General features: G+C 35.2%; 3 protein-coding genes across 4 annotated transcripts; 1 reads left to right on the top strand and 2 right to left on the bottom strand.

Moving 5' to 3' along the window:
• Positions 1–637: 637 nt before the first annotated feature.
• Positions 638–6705, bottom strand: LOC121266434 (calcium-dependent protein kinase 20-like). The gene is given in 8 exon segments (XM_041170248.1): positions 638–958; positions 961–1006; positions 1098–1322; positions 2382–2549; positions 3076–3191; positions 4071–4223; positions 4324–4467; positions 5070–6705. Coding segments are annotated over 8 exon segments (1908 nt in total). The 5' UTR covers positions 6079–6705; the 3' UTR covers positions 638–911.
• A 3194-nt stretch (positions 6706–9899) lies between these two features.
• Positions 9900–10361, top strand: LOC121264747 (protein MKS1-like). Its single transcript, XM_041168050.1, has one exon. It carries the CDS (start codon positions 9900–9902, stop codon positions 10359–10361), a length of 462 nt encoding a protein of 153 aa, XP_041023984.1.
• Positions 10362–15633: 5272 nt separating this feature from the next.
• LOC121265581 (myosin-binding protein 7-like) lies at positions 15634–19996 on the bottom strand. Of its 2 annotated transcripts, XR_005940699.1 has the most exons (5): positions 19526–19996; positions 17652–19225; positions 16847–16893; positions 15981–16221; positions 15634–15905 (listed from the first exon to the last, which is right to left on the bottom strand). XR_005940699.1 is itself a non-coding variant. In XM_041169257.1 (4 exons), exons 2-4 carry the CDS (start codon positions 19002–19004, stop codon positions 16119–16121), a joined length of 1503 nt encoding a protein of 500 aa, XP_041025191.1. In that variant the 5' UTR covers positions 19005–19225; positions 19526–19996; the 3' UTR covers positions 15634–16118. The 2 variants fall into 2 exon arrangements, 1 of the variants encoding a protein (XP_041025191.1); XM_041169257.1 differs by having other exon boundaries at positions 15634–16221.
• Positions 19997–22293: the final 2297 nt, after the last annotated feature.

Consider the following 22293-nt stretch of genomic DNA (forward strand, 5'->3'; position numbering starts at 1 on the left):
TGAAATTGGTTTCTCAGAGTCCTTTTATATTATTCTTGAACCTTGGCATGCATGCATGAAGTAGCTGCAGACAACCTTTGAATGGGGAAATATTTGTTAAATAAATCCCATAGTCATTTCAAGAACATGGAATACTTGCATTGGAATATTTCTATAGTCCAGTGGAACGATCAAAGATGGCCTACGGTGCTTTGGTTTTTTTTTTTTTTTTTCCCCCACCAATTCAACCTACCTTTATTTTTCTAGTCAATTTTTAAATGGAAGGAACATATATACATGGCACATGAAACGTTAAAATCAATATCAAAAGGATATAAACACACAAACAAGAGCAAGAAACAGCCAATTACTGTAAGAAAATCAATGTCAATTAGTTATCCTTTTCCTACTTTTGACATTTCAAGCTTAATTCACGCCGATGCTGTGAGCTGAGGCCGTAAGCCATGAGCCAAATGGAGAGCATAACCATGCATGGTTTCAGGCGAGTCTAACAGTGTTGAAAAGGTAAAGAGGAATATTACTGTAATGAATTATAAAACGAAAGAAATGTTGGATACCCTGTAATTAGGTCCCTGGAGTCCATTAGTAACAGAAAAGAGAAGGTGGTGAAATAGAAAATAAGATCAAGATCTGCAGGTTGCCAACAGGGTTCCCATAATTTTTTTTTTTAATAGGTTAGGTAAAATAAATTAATAAATTTCAACTATTCAATAGAAAACTGAGTAAATGCAAAGAGGTATAACACTACAAAATGAGCAAAAGAATCAGTCTCTCCCCACTCGATCCGAAGCCTGGCTGACCTTTACAACAGTATGCCTTTCAAATTTTGTTAAGAAAGATCAAATATTAGCTAAAGAAAAATATTACCTACCGACTCTTGTTGGTTTGTCATTTGGGATTAGGTATTAATCTTAAAGAGATATACTTATGTTACTTTGTGGGCCCTTCTGTCCAAAACAGTGTCTTGCATCATAGCCACAAACTCGTTATAATCAATGCGCCCATCCTGTAAAAAATGCCAAAAAGAAAATTTATAATAATTACAATAGGGTTGGGGAGAATAAATTAGAACAGAATTGGTAGGGAAAGTCATTTACGTTATCTTGGTCAACTTCACGTATTATATCTTCTAGGTGAACATCTTCCAAGCCAAACCGGTCACACGCCTGTTGGAGTTCATCTGGAGTGATGTATCCACTCCCATCTTTGTCAAAGTATGAAAAGGCTGCGTACAAATGATCCTCTCTCTGTACCTTGTTTAGATGGAGCATTGCTGCTATGAACTCGCCATAGTCTATGGTACCACTATTGTCGATATCTGCCTGAGATTTTGCAAGAAAAAGGTGGTTTGATCAAACAAAATAGAAATTAAGACACTAAAATCGCTAAGAACTTCATTGACCCAAAGCAAAAACAAAGAAGTCTGTTTATTTGTATGTATGAATGATTAGTGCATGCTCTTCACACCCGGGACAAGTTACCCTAATTTGGGTCATTGTCAGCTAGATGAACTCAACACGAACAGAGTAAGGACAATGACACTTTCCAACCCCAGAAGTAATAGAATCATTATAATTTTTTTAAACTAATCATTACAACTTGTTTGAAAATAGATTTCAACCCAAAATTCTCATCTCATCTCATCCTATTTCCTTTCCAAACATAATTCAAATACAAAATTTTCAAATTAATCATTACAACTTTTCTAAACTTTCAAATAATAAATAAAAAACAATTCAACCTTTTAACATCCGCAAACAAAAATAATATTATAAAACTATATTATAACAATATTTTAATTTTATAATATTTTTTATTCAATTTTTTCTCTTATTTTTCAAAATCTAAAAAATACTCAATTAAAACTATTTAACTACTATTACAAACTATTTTATTACTATTTATAAAATTCTCATATCATCTTACGCTTCAAACGAATCTTTTTAAAAAGATGAGAAGGGGATGCTTACACTAAGTAAGGTCGGCAATCTTTGACATCACCTGCCAACCTAACATGGACTTGACACAAAATAATAGTACAATTGAATTAACCCGATTGATAATTGTGTTGACGCACGTACGTAATCCGCAGATTGATCCAAATGACCCATTTACCACTAAAACAGCTAAAAACTTATCAGGTCAGGTAGGGCCTGTTCACCCTGGATGTCAAACACGTTGTGTTGAGCGAGTCTAGTTCATGTCAATATGCCTGATATGTTCAGTTATCTGGACTGGGTTGGGTTTACTCATATATGACCAGACCTTGACTGAACTCGACACCAATCCATTCACTCGACACAAACTGTCAACCTTATTTTTAGGGACCATATGCTACATGCACAAATAAAACTCTCAATGTGCACTTAAATAGCACTTACCGCTTGCATTAATCCACTAATTTCAGAATCCTTGAGATCACATCCCACTCTTTGCAAACCAGTTTTTAGTTCCTCAAGGGTGATTTGCCCACTTTTATCTGTGTCTAACATGTTGAACATTTCCTTCAGACCGGCAATTTCCTCTTCAGAGAGGCTTTCAGCAATGACCTACAAAATAGAGATCACAAGTCATACCTTAGAGAGATCACAATAATATTTAAACAGCATTTAAATATTTACAAAGTCTTTTCCTTTTTATAAATCAACTAAGGCCTCGTTTGTTTTCGTAATCATTTTCATCTTATCATTACAATTTTTTCAAATTTTCACATAAAATAAAATAAATAATTCAATTTTTTCAAATTCCAAAATAAAAATAATATTAAAAATATATATTCTAACAATATTTATTCATATTTAAACTTTTATCTCAACTCATCTCATCTTGTCTGTAAAAACAAACGAGACCTAAAGATAAAAACCAAGACGTTTCTACTAAAAAAAGTATAAATATTCAACAAAAGATATATTTTTGCACTTTTGCACAATGGGTCATTTCCAGGCAACCAAACTAGTACTATATGCATCATGAGATAAATACACTATGGGCGTTTATATGAAATAAGGTTCCAAAATTGCATTTACAACAATGTGCCATCCCTAAATTTTAGAGTCGAAGGATGAAAATACTCACTCTGATGGCCATTTTCTTTAACTTATTCATGGCAGAGAATTGCTTCAAGCGAGTTAGTACAGCAGGATCAAGAGGCTTATCAGGTGCAACACCATCAACCTGAACCCAAGGGTGGCCTGCAGAGGAACAAAAGCACTACTTAGTGGACTACTATGCCTTATGATAAAAGAAATACACAAAACAAATTGGTGTCAGGTGTCAAGAGTTTAAATCATTATATAACTGATGCTGAGATTGGCAGCATAATGACCAAGGTATTCTTTTGTAATATTTAGTTGCTTGACAAATATGCTAGTCATAAATCTTCTAATAATATACCTAGAATATCTTAGATGGCCTTTTGATTATCCTTTATGCTCCTAACTTTTAGAAATAGGAGAGTAATGAGCCACCTTCCCACCATGAGTTATCCAAGCCAGATGGGATGTGATTAATATAGAGGACGGATTCTTTACAGTTTATATATTTTTCTTTCCAATCACAGAACCCCTTGTTGCTGCCATGGTCAAAGATGGGAGCCAGATAGCATGTGATTTTTCTTTACAATTTTTTGTTTGCTTTTTGGTCTTTAAGTGATGATGTCTTTGTGAACAGAACAAATAAACCTTCCCTAAATTATAGTCAATCAATACAAAGACTTGGACTATCCTATATTACCAGCCAGGATAACACGATGATGCCATTCCCCCCCCCCCCCCCCCCTAAAGTTGTAGTTTTTCTATTTTCAGCTGAAAGGATAAATTTGGTAAATTGGTAAAAACAGATGGACATTTGCTTCTACCATTCATGTTGGAACAAAAACAACATAATATATCCAAACAACTCCAATGACATCCAAAATAATACCATGCAGTATATCCGCACCATTTCATTAAATATGAAGGACTACCGATTATGCATCTCTAACAAAGTAATAAACAACTTGATAGTAAAGTCAGTAAAGTTTGATTACAACATAATAACAAGATCCAAGTCATTAAGCTATGCATACTCACAAAGAACTTCGTGGGCTTTCAGCCGCTTCTTGGGATCTCTTATAAGCATTCTTTGAACCAGATCCTTTGCACTATCTGATATACTAGGCCATGGTTCTGATATAAAGTCAAGCTCTCCTTTCAGGACTTGCTCAAAAATTCCTTGCTCCGTCTCTGATATATAGCATAGAATACAATGAAATCAGATGTAATTGATCTATGCATACTAAATGCACATAGAATATGGAAAAGCTATGAACCATGATATTCTCACCATCCCAGAAAGGAGGGACACCACTTAATAAGATGTAAATGATCACCCCAGCACTCCAAACATCACATTCTGGACCATAATGCTTCCGCAACACTTCGGGGGCCACGTAATAAGGGCTTCCAACCACATCAGTGAAAGTTTCACCTAAACGGATGAATTATGCTCCCAAGTTCAGACACAGAAAGGGACTCAATCTAAAGTCGTGCAGAGGAAAGCAATGAACGTCAACAAGTTTAAATTCAGCGACATCCCATGCTATCATAGGAAAAGAAACGCTTGGAAAGGTCAACTACTCATGAAATTGAGTAAATTTCAAACATATTGGTCGATATCAAAACTTCCTATCAGGCTCAGCTGACCTAAGAGGGCAACATAAATAGAAACCTTATAAAACAAGTGCATATGTTCCACACCCCGTCCCCCCCCCCCCCCCCCCCCCCCCCCCCCCCCCCCCCCCAACAAAAAAAAAAAAAAAAAAATCACATTAGGTCTATTCATTAACTAGATGTTGATGGTTTGCAGCCTATACTTTTGTTGTTAACTATTTGCGTGCCAAAATGAGGACTTAAATTACTTGACACCTTTTTTGATAAGTTACTTGCCACCTTCACAGTATAATTATGCAAAGCCAGGCAAACATTTTTTTTTACAAGTACAACATCAGATAAACATAATAAAAGAATATTTTTGACCGATTACTTGAATGATAGAGATAAACAACATATAACCAATAAAAAAATGTGTACCTGGCCGAAAGAACACCGAAAGCCCAAAGTCTATTGTTTTAAGTGCTGACTCCTCTTCCTGGTTGACAAAGAGAAAATTCTCTGGCTTCAAGTCCCGATGCATTACACCCAAAGAATGGCAGGCTTCCACGACACCAGCTATTATCCTTGCAAGCTCAGCTGCTTTTCTTTCTGTATAATGCCCCTTCTGTATAATCCTATCAAAAAGCTCCCCACCCGCACAAAGTTCCATGATAACATGAACTGCAACAGCATCCTCATAGGCACCCCCAATTTGTATCACATTGGGGTGACCAGCCAAGTGGTGCATTATCTGAATCTCCCTTCTAACATCCTCCACATCCTCCTCCGTAGTCAGTTTCCTCTTTGCAATAGATTTGCAAGCAAACTCTCTATTAGTTCCTTTCTCTAAGCACAGAAACGTCGTCCCAAACTGCCCTTGCCCGAGCTTTCGGCCTAAAGTATACTTCTCCTTTAGATTCTCCGTCTTCCTCCCCAACACAGATTCCATTTGAAGTCCTACACTCGAAGCCCGCTTCACATGAGTAGGTTTCTTGGGTTTCCCGCCATCCTCAGCCTTATTTCCCCCCTCTTTCACCTCTTGCTTGACGGGTTTCTCCGCTACCTCCTGCTTGACAGGCTTCTCCGCTACCTCCTGCTTTACGGGTTTCTCCGGTACCTCTTGCTTAACGAGTTTCTCCGGTACCTCTTGCTTAACGAGTTTTTCAGGTTCTTGTGGTTTAGCTTGCTCATTGGCAATTTTCACCATCTCAGGCGGTGTGCTCTGAACTGGCGTTGGAGCATCGGAACCTTTAGGAGAAACGTGACCTACAGGAGCATGAGAGCCTTTAGAGGAATCGGGACCAGCACTTGACGCACTTTTGCCGCTGGTTTCGGCAATGGGTGGGGGAAGACGATCCTCTGGGGGCCGAGTTCGCCAGACCGCAGCAGAAACAGATTGCAAGAATCCATTAGAACTAAGATTTGGACCTACGCATGTGTTCCCCATGAAAATATACCAATCTCTCAAGTCCTTATTAAATCCCTCTCTGGATTCCCCAACATCCTAGTCGATCTTCCTCGTTAGCGCTAAATGCATTCAAGCTCCAGCCGTGTGATCAGATCAGAAACCTCGAACTAATTCACAACCCCAAAAAGGCATCTTTTTTGCTATAAAACCGTGCATTTGGAAACCCTAATTGCAATTGTCTTAGATCCAAATTCTCAAAAATTAAGAAAATCCAATCAAGCATTCAGAATGATTACAAAAGCATGATCGGGAAAAGGAACGAAAAAAGGTACGAAACCGATAGATAAGCTCGGGATAATGCAAAAAGTGTTGTTATAAAACATAAATTACGAAAATGCGTGAATGGGAGAATACGTTCAAGGAGAGAAAGGAAACGGAGGAAAAAAGCGAGCAAGTGCAGGAAATGGACCTATTGGGATTGAAAGCAGGGAGCATAGTCGTTGTGGAGAAGAAGAAGAAGACGACGAAGAAGACGTTGATCAAACGATCCGATGCTCCGTAATGGATTTGCTTCATTCAAAAAATGGAGGGGACGCCATGTCCAGGTTGTTTAGCAGAGAGAGAGGAGAGGTTGACGCTAAAAGGAAAAAGCAAACGATGAACGAAGGATAACGATGAGTGCGTAGTGCGTATCATGGGTGACATTAAACATTGCATTAAGCATGCATGTAACAGTACTTCCAAATATATATATAATTATTTAATTATAATTGCATGCTAATTTTTTTAATAATTTTTAAAATATTTTACTATTATTTATTATTTTATTATTATTTTTTACAATTATTTTTTTATCCTACTATTCAATATTTTTTATTACTATTTACTATAATTTAATATTATATCATTATGTTTTCATTATTATTCACAAAATATTTAAGAATATCTCATTACCAAAACACAACTTAATCACGGGTAATATGGTCATTTACATCAACCATTAATTCATATTTTACCATATTTCCTGTTTCATTTATATACCTTCATCCAATAAAATGATTTTCATATATTATTCTGTGTTTTCTGGAGAAAAAATAAAAAAAAAAAAAAGAGAGAGAGAATAGAAACAACTATTTCGCTTGTTTTAATCGATCCTTTTTTTTAAGGAAAAAAAAAAAATTAGAACTTGTAAAAGCTTTTGGTAAGGCCCTGATATATTTAATTTAGTTATTAAATTGACAATTTCTCGTATCCTCCTTAAAAATTCTAATATCATTCTTTCATGGGCCATAGCTTGTATTTAGTTTTCCATTTGAGATTAATTTTTTTAATAACTACCCTCTATTTAAAATAGTGGAGTTTCAAAATAAATTATAAAAACTTGTAATTAATTTAGTTTTTAAATACGCTGAAGAACCTTTCAATTATGAAAAGCACACGTACAGCTAAAGAAGACCCAGTACTATTCTATCGTATATGCCGGATTTGTCCTGCCTGCCATTTGACTCCAAATTAAAACATAAAGAAGGGCCAAATGCCAGATTCTTTGAGAACCTCTAGGACTGCTCCCAGTCAAGAAACATGTGAATTTTCATGGCAGTGTTAAACGATTTTCTTTTATATTATTCTGGATAGAATAATGTCGTATTATTTTAAGAAATCTAACAATGGTATTATTGTGTTCACTGTCTTTGGTATTCGTGGAATATCATAAACCCGATACCAAGAGGAATTTAATTAGTTTTATCGATCAAGTAGAAAGTCAAAACACTATTAAACTAACTTATTTTTTTAAAGAAGTGGAAGTTGTACATTTCCACCGTCCTGAAGATCAATACATACTGTAATTTGACATAACAGTCAGGGAAAATGGCACAACGATTGCTAGCATCTGCAGAACAGGAACAGGTACACTTCTTTTTGCACTTACCAGTTTTATCCTTAACAAAAACCCAAATGTTGTGGAGATAATGGCAGCACTATTGGGGATTCAAGAAGCCAGAAATCGTAACCTAAGAAAGATCCGCATAGAAGGAGATTGGAAGCAAGCAATTCATGCAATCCGAAAAGACTCTCCAGCCATAGACTGGGAAATGCAATCTATTGCTCGAGATATACACTACATCTTACCATCTTTTGATACATGGTCAGCAGAAAAAATTGATTGACTCCATAATCTATGCGCTCATAGTCTAGCTCAATGGGCAGTTTCCTCTTAGGAAGCATACCCTTCTCCACCATTCCCCCCTGCATTTTACCTTTTCATAGCGGTAAGACCCCCTTACGTAACTTGTATATTAACATGCTTTCAAGCATGTTATATGAACCTCATGTATCTGTCTGCTTTTTAATTACCAGTATTTATCTTGCAAAGTAAAAAAAAATTATTTTTTTAAAGAGTCGTGCTATACAGAAACTCTATACTCTGCACACCATATAAAAACATGCGATTTTATTTTTTTATCCTTATATTTTATATTTCATATGATGATAAAAAGATAAAATCACATATTTTTAAAAGGTATACAGAAGTGTGAAACTTATATTTAAAATTTTTCTTTCTTAAAACATGATTCTCTTTTTTCTGATCTTTTAAAACCACCGCTTGTCTGCGATTATAGTCCTTATAAGTTGATTGGCCTTGCTTATGATACTGTCGAATATGCCCAATGCCCATAGAGCTTGTGAACTTCAAAACTGAAGTTTTATACTTTTTAAATAATATTAGATATTCAATAAATATTATAAGATATAGTCTACATATATTTCTTATTAATTTAGACTTTAAAATTTGAATAATAATTTTAAGAATTTTGACTCTGTTACATGAAGCTTATTAATTCTTTTTCTTGGGTAATCAATATGAACTAATTTTTTTCGCACCGGCAATACGAATTTTGTTGATCCTATGTAGGCTATAGTTTGTTTTTTTGGACTTGTTTGGATAGTGAAATAAGATGAATAAAATATTATTAGAATATTAGTTTTTAATATTATTTTGAAATTTGAAAAAATTAAATTATTTATTATATTTTATATAAAAATTTAAAAAAATTATAATAATAAGATGAAATCGTTTACCTATCCAAATAAGCCTCAATCATATTATCTGCCTATTAGTTTTTAATTCAAAAAATTCTATTTACAGTTTTCAAATAGGGACTGCATATGCAAGCTCTTTATTAAATAAAAAAAAAATATTATTTTGATAAGAATATTATTATAATTTTAAAAAAAATTAAAAATAAAATTAACTAGAGTTATAATGTAATCTTCATTTAGATACTGTACATAGCATTGATCTTTTAATTACGAAAGAAAACGTACCTACTCGAGGAGAAAACTTGGTCCCATGTTGGAATCATCTTGACTTTGGCTGACTTCGTCTTTCTCTTAATTGGTTGACTGACTTTTCCTTGCTATCCAACTTAAGATTTACCTGATGATCAACTGCAAACGTACTTAGGGAAACAGAAAGTTATTTCTAGACAAACAGCCGGCATGCAAGACCTGCTCAGAAAAGAAATAATCATTATTAAAAGCTAGATAGACTAATTCTAAGCAGACCAGATCATGATCATGTTTGGCCTTTTCTTTTCATTCTATATTTTTCCTGCCTTTTTCTCACCCAAATCACCAACTCAGCCCCTCTTGCCACGCTACTTCCAATATAAATACACGGGGTTTCTACTTTCTATAAGAAACCAAAACCGAAATTTCTATACTAGCTTGTACAACTCAATCGTATCACACTGCAGAAAGAAAAGAGCTGTGCTCAATATATATAGTACTCAACTTTTGCTCGTTAAATTGCCAGTTTAATTATTCATTTAAGGTGATAATATTTAATCAGATATAGTATGAGCTCCCAAACAAGAAAGCAGTTACAGGGTTCAAGGCCTGCACCTCTTACAGTGAGCAAAAGTTCCACAAAGATAAAGAAGCCAATTCCAAGTACTGGTACTGGAAAAATCCGTTCTCCTGTTATAGTGTATTTACAGTCTCCCAAGGTTATCCATGTAAGACCCGAGGAGTTCATGGGTATGGTGCAACGGCTTACTGGGAAACAAGCATCGAGTAGTACTGTTGTTGCTGCTGCTGATTCTCATGATACAGCTTCTTACTCTTACACCTCTTGTGTAAGACCGGCTGATGAAACCATGGGCATGGGAATTATCTCGAGTGATGGCAGCAAGCAGAAGCAGTATAACAGTGGGGTAGAGTACTATGGCGTTGATCCATTTCTTGGAATATCTGCAACTTTTTCCAACTTTGCTGCATATTCTGAAGCTTTCTGGCCGGTCAACTTGGATGATCTCTAAGTTGAGTGACTTTGAGAGAAAGTTAGATTAGCGACATTGTTCAGTACGTTAGAGACCATATTTCTTGTAATTTCTTTTAGCCTAATTCTCGAAATGCAAGGCTTGATATATAAGTTTTATTGGAATCACAAAATTCATATATAGGAATATTACACACTCGCGCGCGCTCATATGTGTGTGTGTGTGTGTGTGTATATATATCATGTGTAAGTATTTGGTGCATCTTCTGCTTTGCAGCAACGTGTCTCTCCTGTTCCCTGGCAGTTTATTTTTTAAAACCTTTTGAGTTATATATATAGACTGTGCAAAGGCGATCTGAATCCAAGTCGGAGCCATTTATAGCATATTATAGACTTAATCAGCTACTTAATTAATCTAATAAAGAGTCAAAGAGGCCGAGGGAAAAAAGAAAAAGAATAAAGAGGAAGGCAATTAAGAGCAACCGAAGCGGATCTAAACGGGTCAAGGCTCACCATTTTCGGGTGATTTTCGCCGGCCGTCGACGCCAAGGCTCTGGTACAGGCAGAAGGGGAGACCAAGCCAATTGGTGAGGCTAAAATCAGTCAAAGGAAGGTCGTTAGTTCAAAACCAGTACTCGATGTGACATCATGCAGTAAGATTTCGATCTCCGTTTCCCGGGCATCTCCGTCGACGACGATTACTTAACGGCCGGCTTGCATGGTCTTTAGCTAGGGTTGCGGAAGCTGATCAGGGATGGTGTAGGCCGGAGGTTTGCAGTTAAGAATAATTCAAGCGCCAAAGGGAATGTCGGGAGAACGCATAACATGATAAACTGCAATTATATATATATATATATATATATATATACACATACATACATACACATACTGGAGATCCTAGCCAGCATGGATGCTGATCAGAGGATCGAGGTTTGCGAAGCAGTAATATTACTTTTGTCCGTAGACGTGAAAATTAATTAAGCGCTTAATTTTCTGCCAAATTAGTCATCGATGAGTAATACAAGATCAAGGAGGCTAGCTATCTAGCTACGCCCACTCTTCTAGCTTCTGTACTGCCAGTCGGCCACATGATTCACGAAAGCTAATTAGAACAACAACAGTACCGGAGACGACCGCTGCATGTCCGCCTCCTGAATCTCGATTTGCATGCAGAGTAGTCGACCCAGTCAACAAGTAGTATTTTTGCCACCTAGAACCTCGTCAACCCATCTGATCCTACGTCGTATTAATCAAAACTATTTTTAAACAAATAAGTTGAGAAGAGATATTTTATTAAAAGTTAAATAAAATATTATTAATATTATTTTTATTTTATAATTTAAAAATATTAAATTATTTATTATATTTTATATAAAAAATTTAAAAAATTATAATAATAAGATAAAATAATTTTATGTATCCAAACCAGACGTTAATACCCCAACCCCATGTCTAATCTCATAGGTATTATTTTAGTTACTTGGTTTAATTATAGGCTTAGTTCTCTCATCTTCTTAATTATCCATGCTGATGATACCAAATGAAAGAGAGAGAACATATAAAAATATGTTTAAAATATTTATTAATTATTTATATTATTAAAAAAATTCTCACAAGCAATAATAATTATTATAAAGACTTATTTTGTGTCTATCTCTTTAAAATTCAAGAAAAATTCGGAAAAGCTAGCCTTTTTCTTCCTTTACAACTGACATGAGGTTTCGTATAGTTTTACTCTTAATCATAGATAAATAATTTATGTAAATCCCAAATACCTCACACAAACATTTGTAAAAAAATAGATGACACTTTAAAAAATATATTATTTATTAATAAAACCTACTTTTTTATATAAGTGATTTATACAAAATTTATTTATTTAAAACTTATACCTAACATTAGTCTAAGCAGTAACCTCCCGCAGGCATGATAGATTTTACCTCGCTAATCTGTCCATTAATTCAAATTTAGGTTGTGTTTGGATGTTGAGATGAGTTGAGTTTTTTATGAATAGTAGTGAGTTGAGATTGTTAAATGAGTTTGGTGGGGTTCACTTAAGATGAGTTTAAAATGTGTTTGGATGTTAAGATGAGCTTAGATATATTTATAAAAAGTTGTAAAAGAATAGATCCCACCATTATTTTATACTGTTCACCTTACAGTAAAAACGGAAATGATTTCCTCATCTAGCGCCAAATGCAGCAAGAAAAAAAAAAAAAAAAAAGATTTGGCACTGCAGTTAGCTCCCCAACGAGAACATGCAAAATGGAAATAAGTTTGGATACCATCGGATTTTTTGCAGATTTTTTTTAAAAAAATAATTGTCTCTATCGTATGATAACCTGTAATAAGAACCACCCTTTTTTTCATAATTATCGAGTGTTTTAGTTAGTATTTCTATTGTTTCCTCTATAATTGACATATATTATGGAAGAAAGAAAAGCAGAAAATAAAATAAATCTGCCTGTAATTAATATATAAATAATAATATACACACAATATATTATACAATAATATTATAAAATGAGTATATTTTGATAAAATGATGTTATTTTTATAAGATGTTTTATAAAAATACCTTTAATTTAAAATATATTTGTATAAAGTGTTATAAAAAATATTGTGTTGAAATCATTTTTCTTAATATATATATTTGTTTGTTTGTTTGTGTGTGTGTGTGTGTGGAGTTTGGTGGTTTGAAAGCACACCATGGAGTAAGTTCTTTTCCTCCACGTAACAGGTACTTTAAACTTTTGACTGATTTTGTCTTACTAGCTAACTACGTACCTACTTTTGTGTAATTGTTCAACTATTGGTTAAGAAAATTCTTTTGGAGACAAACAGCCGGCAAACGCTACCAGATCATCAATCATTAAAAACCAAGACTAATTCAGAGCTGACCAAGATACATCGACTTTTTCCTTTTCTATAACCAAACTCCACTCTTATTCACTTCCTATTTCCCCAGTATAAATACATCTGGGGTTCTTGCATGGGTTAGATGAAAAGCCAAAAATCCGTACATAATCCCTGCAATTCAAGCTCAATCAGCCCCTCAGAAACAAAAAGACTTGTGCTTATTCATTTGGTCAGAATCTTCATGATATGAGCTCCAAAACAAAAACGCAGTTGCAGGGTCCCGGGGCGCCTGCACTTCTTGCAGTCAGCAAAAGTTCCACAAAGATCATCAAGAAGCCACCTCCAAGTCGAACTACTTCACCGGTTATAATATATTTGCAACCTCCCAAGGTTATTCACGTTAGGCCAGAGGAATTTTTGAGTACAGTGCAACGGCTTACTGGGAATCAAAGCAGTACCTAGTACTGCATGTTGCTGTTTTCGTCTCAGCTGCCTCCTGTATGATTTTGGTGCATGGTACATGAAGCGAAAAAACTATACAATACTTCACATTAATTAAAAGATAAACAAGATTATTTCTTTTCCACAATCAATCCCATCTGTTATTTTTTCAACAAGACACGTGATCCAGTAATAGGACGATATATATATAGGCATGGGAATTACAAAAATCTCAATCTGGGTTCTCTCTCTGATCATTACTAATTTTTCTTTTCAAAATTTTCCTGCTTGAGAGTTCTAAACCGGTGCATTGAGTTTATCCTCGATCTCGGATCTTAATTGTTTGTTTGGACCAGTCTACTGTACCAAAATACTGCGTCACCCGCTCAAGATTGTTTTACAGATTGAATGGACGTTAATAAAATTAATCATTGTAATTATTGGATGGCGGTTACAATTATTTAGCACTACTTACCGAATTGATTTTGGTGGGTTTCCAGTTTTGTAACGGAACATACCTCAGTTGGGTTGAATATAGCTCTTGGAGCAGAGATCTAGCTTGAAAGCACCCACCTTGGAATATATTATATGTTATTGAATCCCAAAATAAATTTTTCTTCTGCTGTGCCTTTTTTCCTCCTCTGCTTATAGTTCCAGGGAAAGAAGTTTCGAGTCTTTCGACAGCAGTACTCTTAAAACTGTTCATATAAATTCACCCGTTCTCTTGTTCCAGATACCGGTGCCATGCTTTGTACGTGTTTGGCCTCTTCAAGAAATTAAGTCCAAAACATTCAACAAATTTCTCCTGCAACGTATAAACCATGATATATAACAAACGGTATGATGCAAGACATCTCGGAAGCCTGTGGTGGGCTTATGGTTGGGTGAATAATCTTTTGAATTTAGGATCTAAGATGTTAGAAGAGGGGGGGTCAAGGTTTCTGATTGAACTACGGGTTGAAGTGGTCGAATTTCACGATGAAATAAACTGAAAACGAAGAAAAAAACTTGTTGGACTTCTAGCAGTAAACGACGTTCTTATAAGCTGGATACATCAAGGGCAGTTCAAGATATAAGAAATTTATAAGGGCTCTGATTCGGCTGTTTTAAAGCTGTGGAACACTTATTGATCAGGATCGCTCCCAATAATTAGTTTAGTACTATAAGAATATGGACGCGCGGAGGCATCGATTAAGCACAGTGACTGATTTGATTTTAAGACAAACTATATAAATTATATTTGCTTGTGCTTACTGCTCCTGGCCGGCCTCGGCCTCTTCCTCTTCCTCTTCCTCTTCCTCCGAACTTGCAGCAGAAACTAGAAAGGATACCACAAAACTAATAGACCATGATTGCAGTTTAATAGGGGGTCTATCCATGTTCTGGTGAAGTAGTTGCTGAATAATAATCCATCGAATCAACGGGAGCAAAGTTATGCCAATTTGTTTGTTTGGACCTTTTTCTTGTTTTTTCCCCATGGAAAATGTCAGAACATCTTACAAAAGACTATAGAACAGTTCAAATGCTGGATGCGAGGTTAAGGAGTGCCGTTTGCAAATCATGAAGAATCCTACGTTTTATTGATCGGCCTATCAAACTTTTAGCGTATACTCATTTTTTCCACTTTATTCTGACTTTTCTGTTCATTTTATAAGGTCATAATGCGTAGCTTTTAAGTAGGACAAGACGGTAAGTTTCACCCATTGAAAATAAGAAACCGGTCCCCCATCATCCACGAGATCTAATTTCGTGGATGAGGGGAAAGGTCAGCCATCTCAGTCATTACACGGTAGGCGTCCTTTTGAGCCATTGCCAAAACATAAAAAGGAGAAGCAGCAGCAAATAGTTTGGTGGACACGAAAAAAAGCGGATGCTTTTGAGAATTTTCGGCTTAGTCAGAAAGAATTGTACTGGTCCTTCAAGACGAAACTTCCTCACTATCTCATTGTTTTGGCAGGACAGAGAAGGAAAGCGCACGAAACCAGACGAGAAATACATCAAATGCAGCTATCAGACAACTCCCTCTTCTTTTTCTCTTTCGTGAAAAAAATAAGAAATCTAACATATCTACATCATATCTTCTGTAGAAGAAGTCTCAACAAATCAGATAAAAAAAATAGCCTTACAATGTAATATGCCTCAACGCAAAATAACGTGCTTGAATGCTAAAAGAATACACCGCATATCTTGGATGGTAAATCATACGGGAGGATGCAATATACAGGAGGGGGCTGCCAAATGACAGTCTTAGAGCTTAATTCCAACTATACTTGAGCAAGCACGCCTACACCAAAAATCTATGTTTCACCATTCAACCAGTAAAATACAGCCAATCACAAGAAATGTAACAAAAGAATACCTCATAATTCAACCAATCTCGCAGCAACCAAGAATCCAGAGAAAAAGAATGCAAAATCTAAGCATAGTAGTCACGATCAAATGCATCACAAACATAAGGATAGACACCCATTGGATTCAAAAGTTGAGGAACGTGATTTTATACTTGCGTGCTTGTAAGACATCTCCATGGCCTTACACGGGGGGCCTTGTCCAAGAGCATTAGCAATCCTACACTGCTGCTTGACAGCCTACCCATGTACCTGCAATTACATTATAAATGAGAAAAATAAGAGATCAAACCACTTTTATGAATCCAGACTTTAAATGCCACAGCCAAGAGGTAAAGTTCTCCAGTTAAAAAAAAGTCTTTTTTTATAGGTAAGATTTTATTAATATTCGAAGTACATGCATTGTCCAAGTACACAAGATGTTTACAAGAGAAACAACAGGATACAAGGAGATCATGAACATTATGCCCATTAAAATCAATAACTAATGCCCATAAGAATAATGTGTTGAAGAAGATAGATCTAAGTTCCTCCAACTAGCGTTCCTTGTCCTTAAAGCTTTGATCGTTTCTCCTTCCATAGCTCGTGCCCATGGGTGAAAAAATATGTTTTTCCCAGGATAATCACCAAATTGTTAACCTCTAAATAGACAGTGATCTTTTACCACAAAGAATTGTTTTCTCCCTTCTCGGGGTTTTTTTTTTTATTTACTTTTAGTTTAAATTTTCCCCTGAATTTATTTTAAGGGCTATCATGTAACATATACCTCAACTTATAGTGGGGGTTTGCAGCTAAATTTTCATATAATTGAATAGAAAATGTAATTTAGAGCAACATATATAGCAAGCATCATCATCCATTAAAAAAAAGTACTCACTTGCTTCGACGAGATCTCTTTTTCCAGAAAACGAATGACACGATCCACTGAACACAATACAAGAAAATTATAACAAAATATAAGTGCAAAAGCTATAAAAGACATGATGTAGAATGCTATCGTGCTTCCAACTATAAAACAGCAAAGCCATTCTGACAAGTTTCAGATACAAATCTAAAGCAAAAAAGGTCTTCAAGTTGTGGGGGGTACGATAGGCTTGTTCAGAAAAGCTCGTAGAAAATGATAAGGTAATTCAGCTTTACCAAATAAAATCCTACCAACTATCGATGATAATACCACCTAAAGTGATTGGCTGAATGAACAGCAAGGAATAAGAAGAACAGAATAAACAAGAGCCATATTGTCACGATTGCAAATATAGTTCAACAGAAATTCAGAGTAGCTATGGTATTCACTGGGACAAAAGGAATAGTTAAGAGGTTTTATCGTAAGTATAATAACAATGGCAAAACAGTTGAGAGAAACAAAAACAGGTGAAGACGGATAAAGAAAGAAAAGAGAATTAAATATAAGCAGTCACCAAAATATACAGGCTTTTAAAGAAAAAGAGTCATAAGCTCCCCCACATGGTAATGACTTTCATACTTCAAGATCTAGTTCAATTGTGGATTGCAGAATGATTAAACTACTCATAAATATAGAACTGAAAAATATTAATAAAACATCACAAAAATAATGATGCGTGGAGAAACCAAAGAGACAAGAGTTAAAGACGCTGGAAATTATTGTAAAAAATGTATACTCTCATTGGTCAACACCAAAGGCAAAAAGTATCCGGAATTACCTTAAAAACTGATAAGAATGAAAAGCTTCCAAGAAGAGATGGCTTCTTCGCAGTCATTCGTCTTTCTGGTGACATTTCCTTGCACAAATGTTGAGCTATTTCTTTCAGTAGTACCACTTGAGCTTTGTCGGTACGCATAGAAATAATTGCCTGCCTCATTGATTCTCTGTCTGCCTCAAGTGCCTGAAGCCTCATGTAGAGCTTCTTAATATCAGGATCAGCACAATCAGCCGGATTCAAGGACATTGGAGTGGTTACATAATCTTCAGAAAACTCAACTCCAGCTTTGGGATCAGTAAAACCATTATTTGGTGCTCCATTATGGATAGAGTCAATGGTATAAACTCTGTCACTCATGTTGTCATCTGCAATTTCAGATGCATTATCTAACTTTCTCAAATTAGAGCAATCCTCTATCTGTGAGACATCCTCTGATTTATTGAAACTGCTAATGGGCCTTAGATATTCTGCCGAAAAATCATTGGAAAATTTCCTGGAGTGTCTTGACAGCCTAGGAGAGTAACCAACTACCACCTTTTCTAGAATGCTCTTCGAACCAGAGGAATCCCCATCCAGCCGACTGTTGCTGGGACTTCTCTCCATCTGGTAGATTCTATTTTCCAAATTCTTCAACTGGTCTTTAGCGCGAGGGGTCTCACCAAATGCATATTTGTCGACATCTTCAACATCATTATCTTCCTCCAAAGGAGCTTGGGTCTCGTTTAGGTTGCATTTCAAAGGTGGGTATTCATACATGGGGAGTTCAATTTGGGCATCAAACTCCACCATGCTTGGATTATGGCTATGCCCACCCCTCTCCCTCTCCACCTCATCCTCCGTGAGCCCATAACTCATCAGCCTATGCTTATAAGCCTGCACTTCACAAGTAAACGACTGAATGGCCTGCTCTCTCTTATACAACAAATCTTCCATTGCCACAAGCTCCTGCAGGTCATGTGCCATTTTCTCCTCAGCAAAACGCTTGAATTGTCGGGCCTCCATTTGGATCTCTGCCTTCTCCCTTTGCAACCTCAATATCATTGACATTGCCTCATTTGCAGCTGATGAGGACGCATTCCTCTCTTCCTCCAATTCCGTATGCAAATCCTGAATTGTTTCTTGTTGGCTACTAACCATCTCACGGAGCAGAGCACATTCGTTCTCAATTTGAACCCGTGCATTTGAAAAGAAATCGAAGCCTGGAATGGAGAATCTGTCACCATCCTCAAACTCATCACGCTTTCGCTTTACAGACCGAAGCCAATCCCGTGAAGAACTACTGATCAACGAGCAGCTACACCCACAATTACAGCATTTGACCAAATCTCTCGAAGAAGATGCTTCCAAATCCATAAACCAATTCGCATTCAACCTCAAATAAATTCCAAATAAAATCGCAACAATCGATCGGAATATTACAATATATCAAGAAACTAAAAGATAGAAAAAAATCTTATTTTTGAGGTCTCAAATCCTCCCTATCGAATATAAATCCTCCGTAGCTATTCCTCCTCTTCTTCACCCCAACCGCCCGCTTTTGTTCCTCTCGACCATCAAACTCACATGCAATACTCCTGAAAAAAGAAAGAACACAAAAATATGAAAGCCTAACGATTGAAGACTTCCAAAGGCTCTGCTTCCTTTAACCAAAAATATTTGAGGATTTACACGGGAAAGTATACCTGTATTCAAGGAATTAAAAAACGTCTTATTTCACGAAAGTAATCGACGAGGCAAGATAAATTTCACCTAAGTCGCAGGGAAAACAAAAAAAATACGAAAATACAAGCATTCCATAGAAAGCCACTTTCCGCTAACAAGTTTCCGAATTAAACCAACAGAGGCCGGCAGAAAGAAATGCAGAAGGGGAATACCTTTAAACGGCTTGAAGAACCAAAGCAGAGGAATTCGTCGTCGTCAAGAGCTGAAAATGGAGGGTGAATTGTTTTTACCGGGAAAATATCTTTCTTACATAATGGATCCGGTGAAGACGTACCAGCAAAACAGCCAAACAAACAAACAAACGCCTGGAGAGATTTTCCCCCGCTTTCTTAGGAAACAAAAGAAAACAAGAGGGAAAACACCGAGAAGGAAAGATGTTTGGAGGAGGGAAAGAAATTCGAAGAGGAGAGAGAATTTGGAACCCTAGATTTTTTTTTTTTTTTTCTTGTTGCCTTAATTGGATTTGTTTTGTTTTATTCGCTATGTTATTTCTCGCTTTTCGTGATCTTCTCGATATGCAGGGGAGGGGAGAAGGGAGGAGTCAGAGAAGGAGGGAAGGAGGGAGAGAGAGCGATTGACGGTTGTGATGTGTGTAATAATGATCTGGTGGATGAAAAATCGTCGGAGCCTACAACAAATAACAGCGTGTTTTTACTTTTTCTTTTTCCCTTCTGGCTTTTGTTTTTGCTTTTTTGGAGTTTTTGTTGTGAACAGATAGATAAGGAACCGAGGCAATTGGTCCCTACACCAATAGATTTATTCCACCTAATTTATATTTTTGACCACTTTTGCTCTTCTCTAATTTGGTACTCTCTGCTATTATAATATTGTATTAAATAGCACCATGCATATGGGTGATTTGTCCAGTTCTGCTATTCCTGCAACTGTAGGATTTTTACCCAAATTTTGGTGACTTAATCATTATAATTTTTTTAAATTTTTATATAAAATATAATAAATAATTTAATTTTTTAAAATTTTAAAATAAAAAAATTATATTATAATAATATTTTATTTAATTTTTAATAAAACAACTCCCATTATAACCAAACGAGGCAAACTTTTTAAATTCACTTTTTGACCTTTTCTTTTTCCTTCTGCAGGTTGCAATTTGGCACTTCATCAAATTATTTTATAAAAATATCTCTAACTTAAATCATAATTAATAATTGTAAATATTTTTCTTATTTTCTTGTTTAAAAATCTTGTAGAAATTGAAAACATTTAGTCTGATTTACTTTTAAGATTAAAATCTAAAATTTTGAAACTTTTTTATTTTATTATTATAATTTTTTATTTAATTTTTTAACTTTAATCTCAATTTATATCTTAAAAAAACGAGCTTAACTGCTGGAAATGGTTTAAGTGGCAAAATGTATGGGCTGTAATTTACCAATAGAACTTAAAATATTAAGAGTTTTGTTACACAACCTCTACCACACTCCACACTTCATATTTTTTGAGTTTATTCTTTTTAAATTATTTCAAATTTTCTATTCATTATTCATATAATAAATATTTGATAAAAGAAAAAATTAATAAAAATTAAAAAAATATATATATAGAATACGGAGTGCGAGGAAGTTATGAAGATTTACTCAAATATTAAATAATCTGTATCTTCATGGCTATAATCCTATCCGGCACTACTTACATAAGAACAGTGCTGTCATGACTAATAAAAGTAGGATTGTGCCCCTAAAATCCAACAAGTTGCAATAATTGCTTAGCTCTGCTCTCAAGATTTTTTTCTCATAACCAGCTCATTCTTTGGAGCTCACTTCACTGGTCACCCCTAGCATTCTTTCCATGAATTTAGATTCATACTCTTAACCATCATGCATTTCACCACATTTACACTTCAAAATTATTGAAATGATGCATTAGAATATTAAATTATCATATAGTTATAATGCAAAAAGAACAAACCCTTTTTTGGTTCAATGCAATTATAGGCCTTCTAGATACTTCATGGTCCTAAATTACCATCAAATCCCTCCCTCCCTCCCCCAACCCCACCTAACCTCTTTCGTAGGGGGATTGTTATCTGATTAGGAGACTTCTTTGAGAATTGGTCCTCCTTTATTTATTGGTCGCACGTGCTCTGTTACTTCATGTACTTCTAGTCAAGACAGGGTAAAGGAATAATGGGAGAGGAAAAAGGGAAGAAAGATGTTGAAAATTTAATCATTGTTCAGTACCACTTTATCATTTAATTACTTTGAGAAATAATACTTGCAAACGTGAGTACGTAAGTACTATATAATTATTTTAAAAAAGGTAAATATATACGGAATTTATATAAAAAAGAAATTAATTTTTTAATAATAAATCTTACTTTTTTTAAAATAACTGTACGACGTTTACACATTCAACGATAGCACAATGGCACGTAGCATTACTCAATCACTTTATAGGCTATTAATTAAAAACAAATGCAAAAGACAAATTTTATGTAATTATTATAGTTAAATTGTATAAATTTAGAGGGCATAAATTTCGTGCAGTTATTTTGACTTATATGAGTATTAATTAGCAAACATGTGAAGTGTTTGGATTATCCAATAATGAAAGTCGAATTTTTGGGATCTATAAACCGTACAAATTAGAAGAAAATAAAACATATGATGTCGACCCTACAACGAAAAAATAAAAGTGGTTGACATAGCTATCATTATGCATTTGATTGATGGACATGATTGGTCCCATTTTTCATGACTTTTAGTGTGAGTATTGGTAATCGGAGATGATTGGAATAAAGGTTATCAAAACATTCGGTTGGAGAGATGATTATAATTCAATAAAAATAAAAAATAAAACTCGTCAAAATATCAGAATCCACTTTTATTACCAAGATTAGGGTTGATAAGGCAAGCAGTCTTTGCAAGGTGAAGAAACGACTCCAAGTGTAAGAAAGGGA

Source organism: Juglans microcarpa x Juglans regia, chromosome 5D (assembly GCF_004785595.1).
Source record: "Juglans microcarpa x Juglans regia isolate MS1-56 chromosome 5D, Jm3101_v1.0, whole genome shotgun sequence".
Taxonomy (NCBI): Eukaryota; Viridiplantae; Streptophyta; class Magnoliopsida; order Fagales; family Juglandaceae; genus Juglans; species Juglans microcarpa x Juglans regia.

Coding starts and splice junctions, on each gene's coding strand:
- LOC121264747 (XM_041168050.1), top strand. CDS start 9,900: ATGAGCTCCCAAACAAGAAAGCAGTTACAGGGTTCAAGGCCTGCACCT.
- LOC121265581 (XM_041169257.1), bottom strand. CDS start 19,004: ATGGATTTGGAAGCATCTTCTTCGAGAGATTTGGTCAAATGCTGTAAT. Junction 16,894..17,651: donor CATTCTTATCAGTTTTTAAG/GTAATTCCGGAT, acceptor TATTGTGTTCAG/TGGATCGTGTCATTCGTTTT. Junction 16,222..16,846: donor AAGAGATCTCGTCGAAGCAA/GTGAGTACTTTT, acceptor ATGTAATTGCAG/GTACATGGGTAGGCTGTCAA.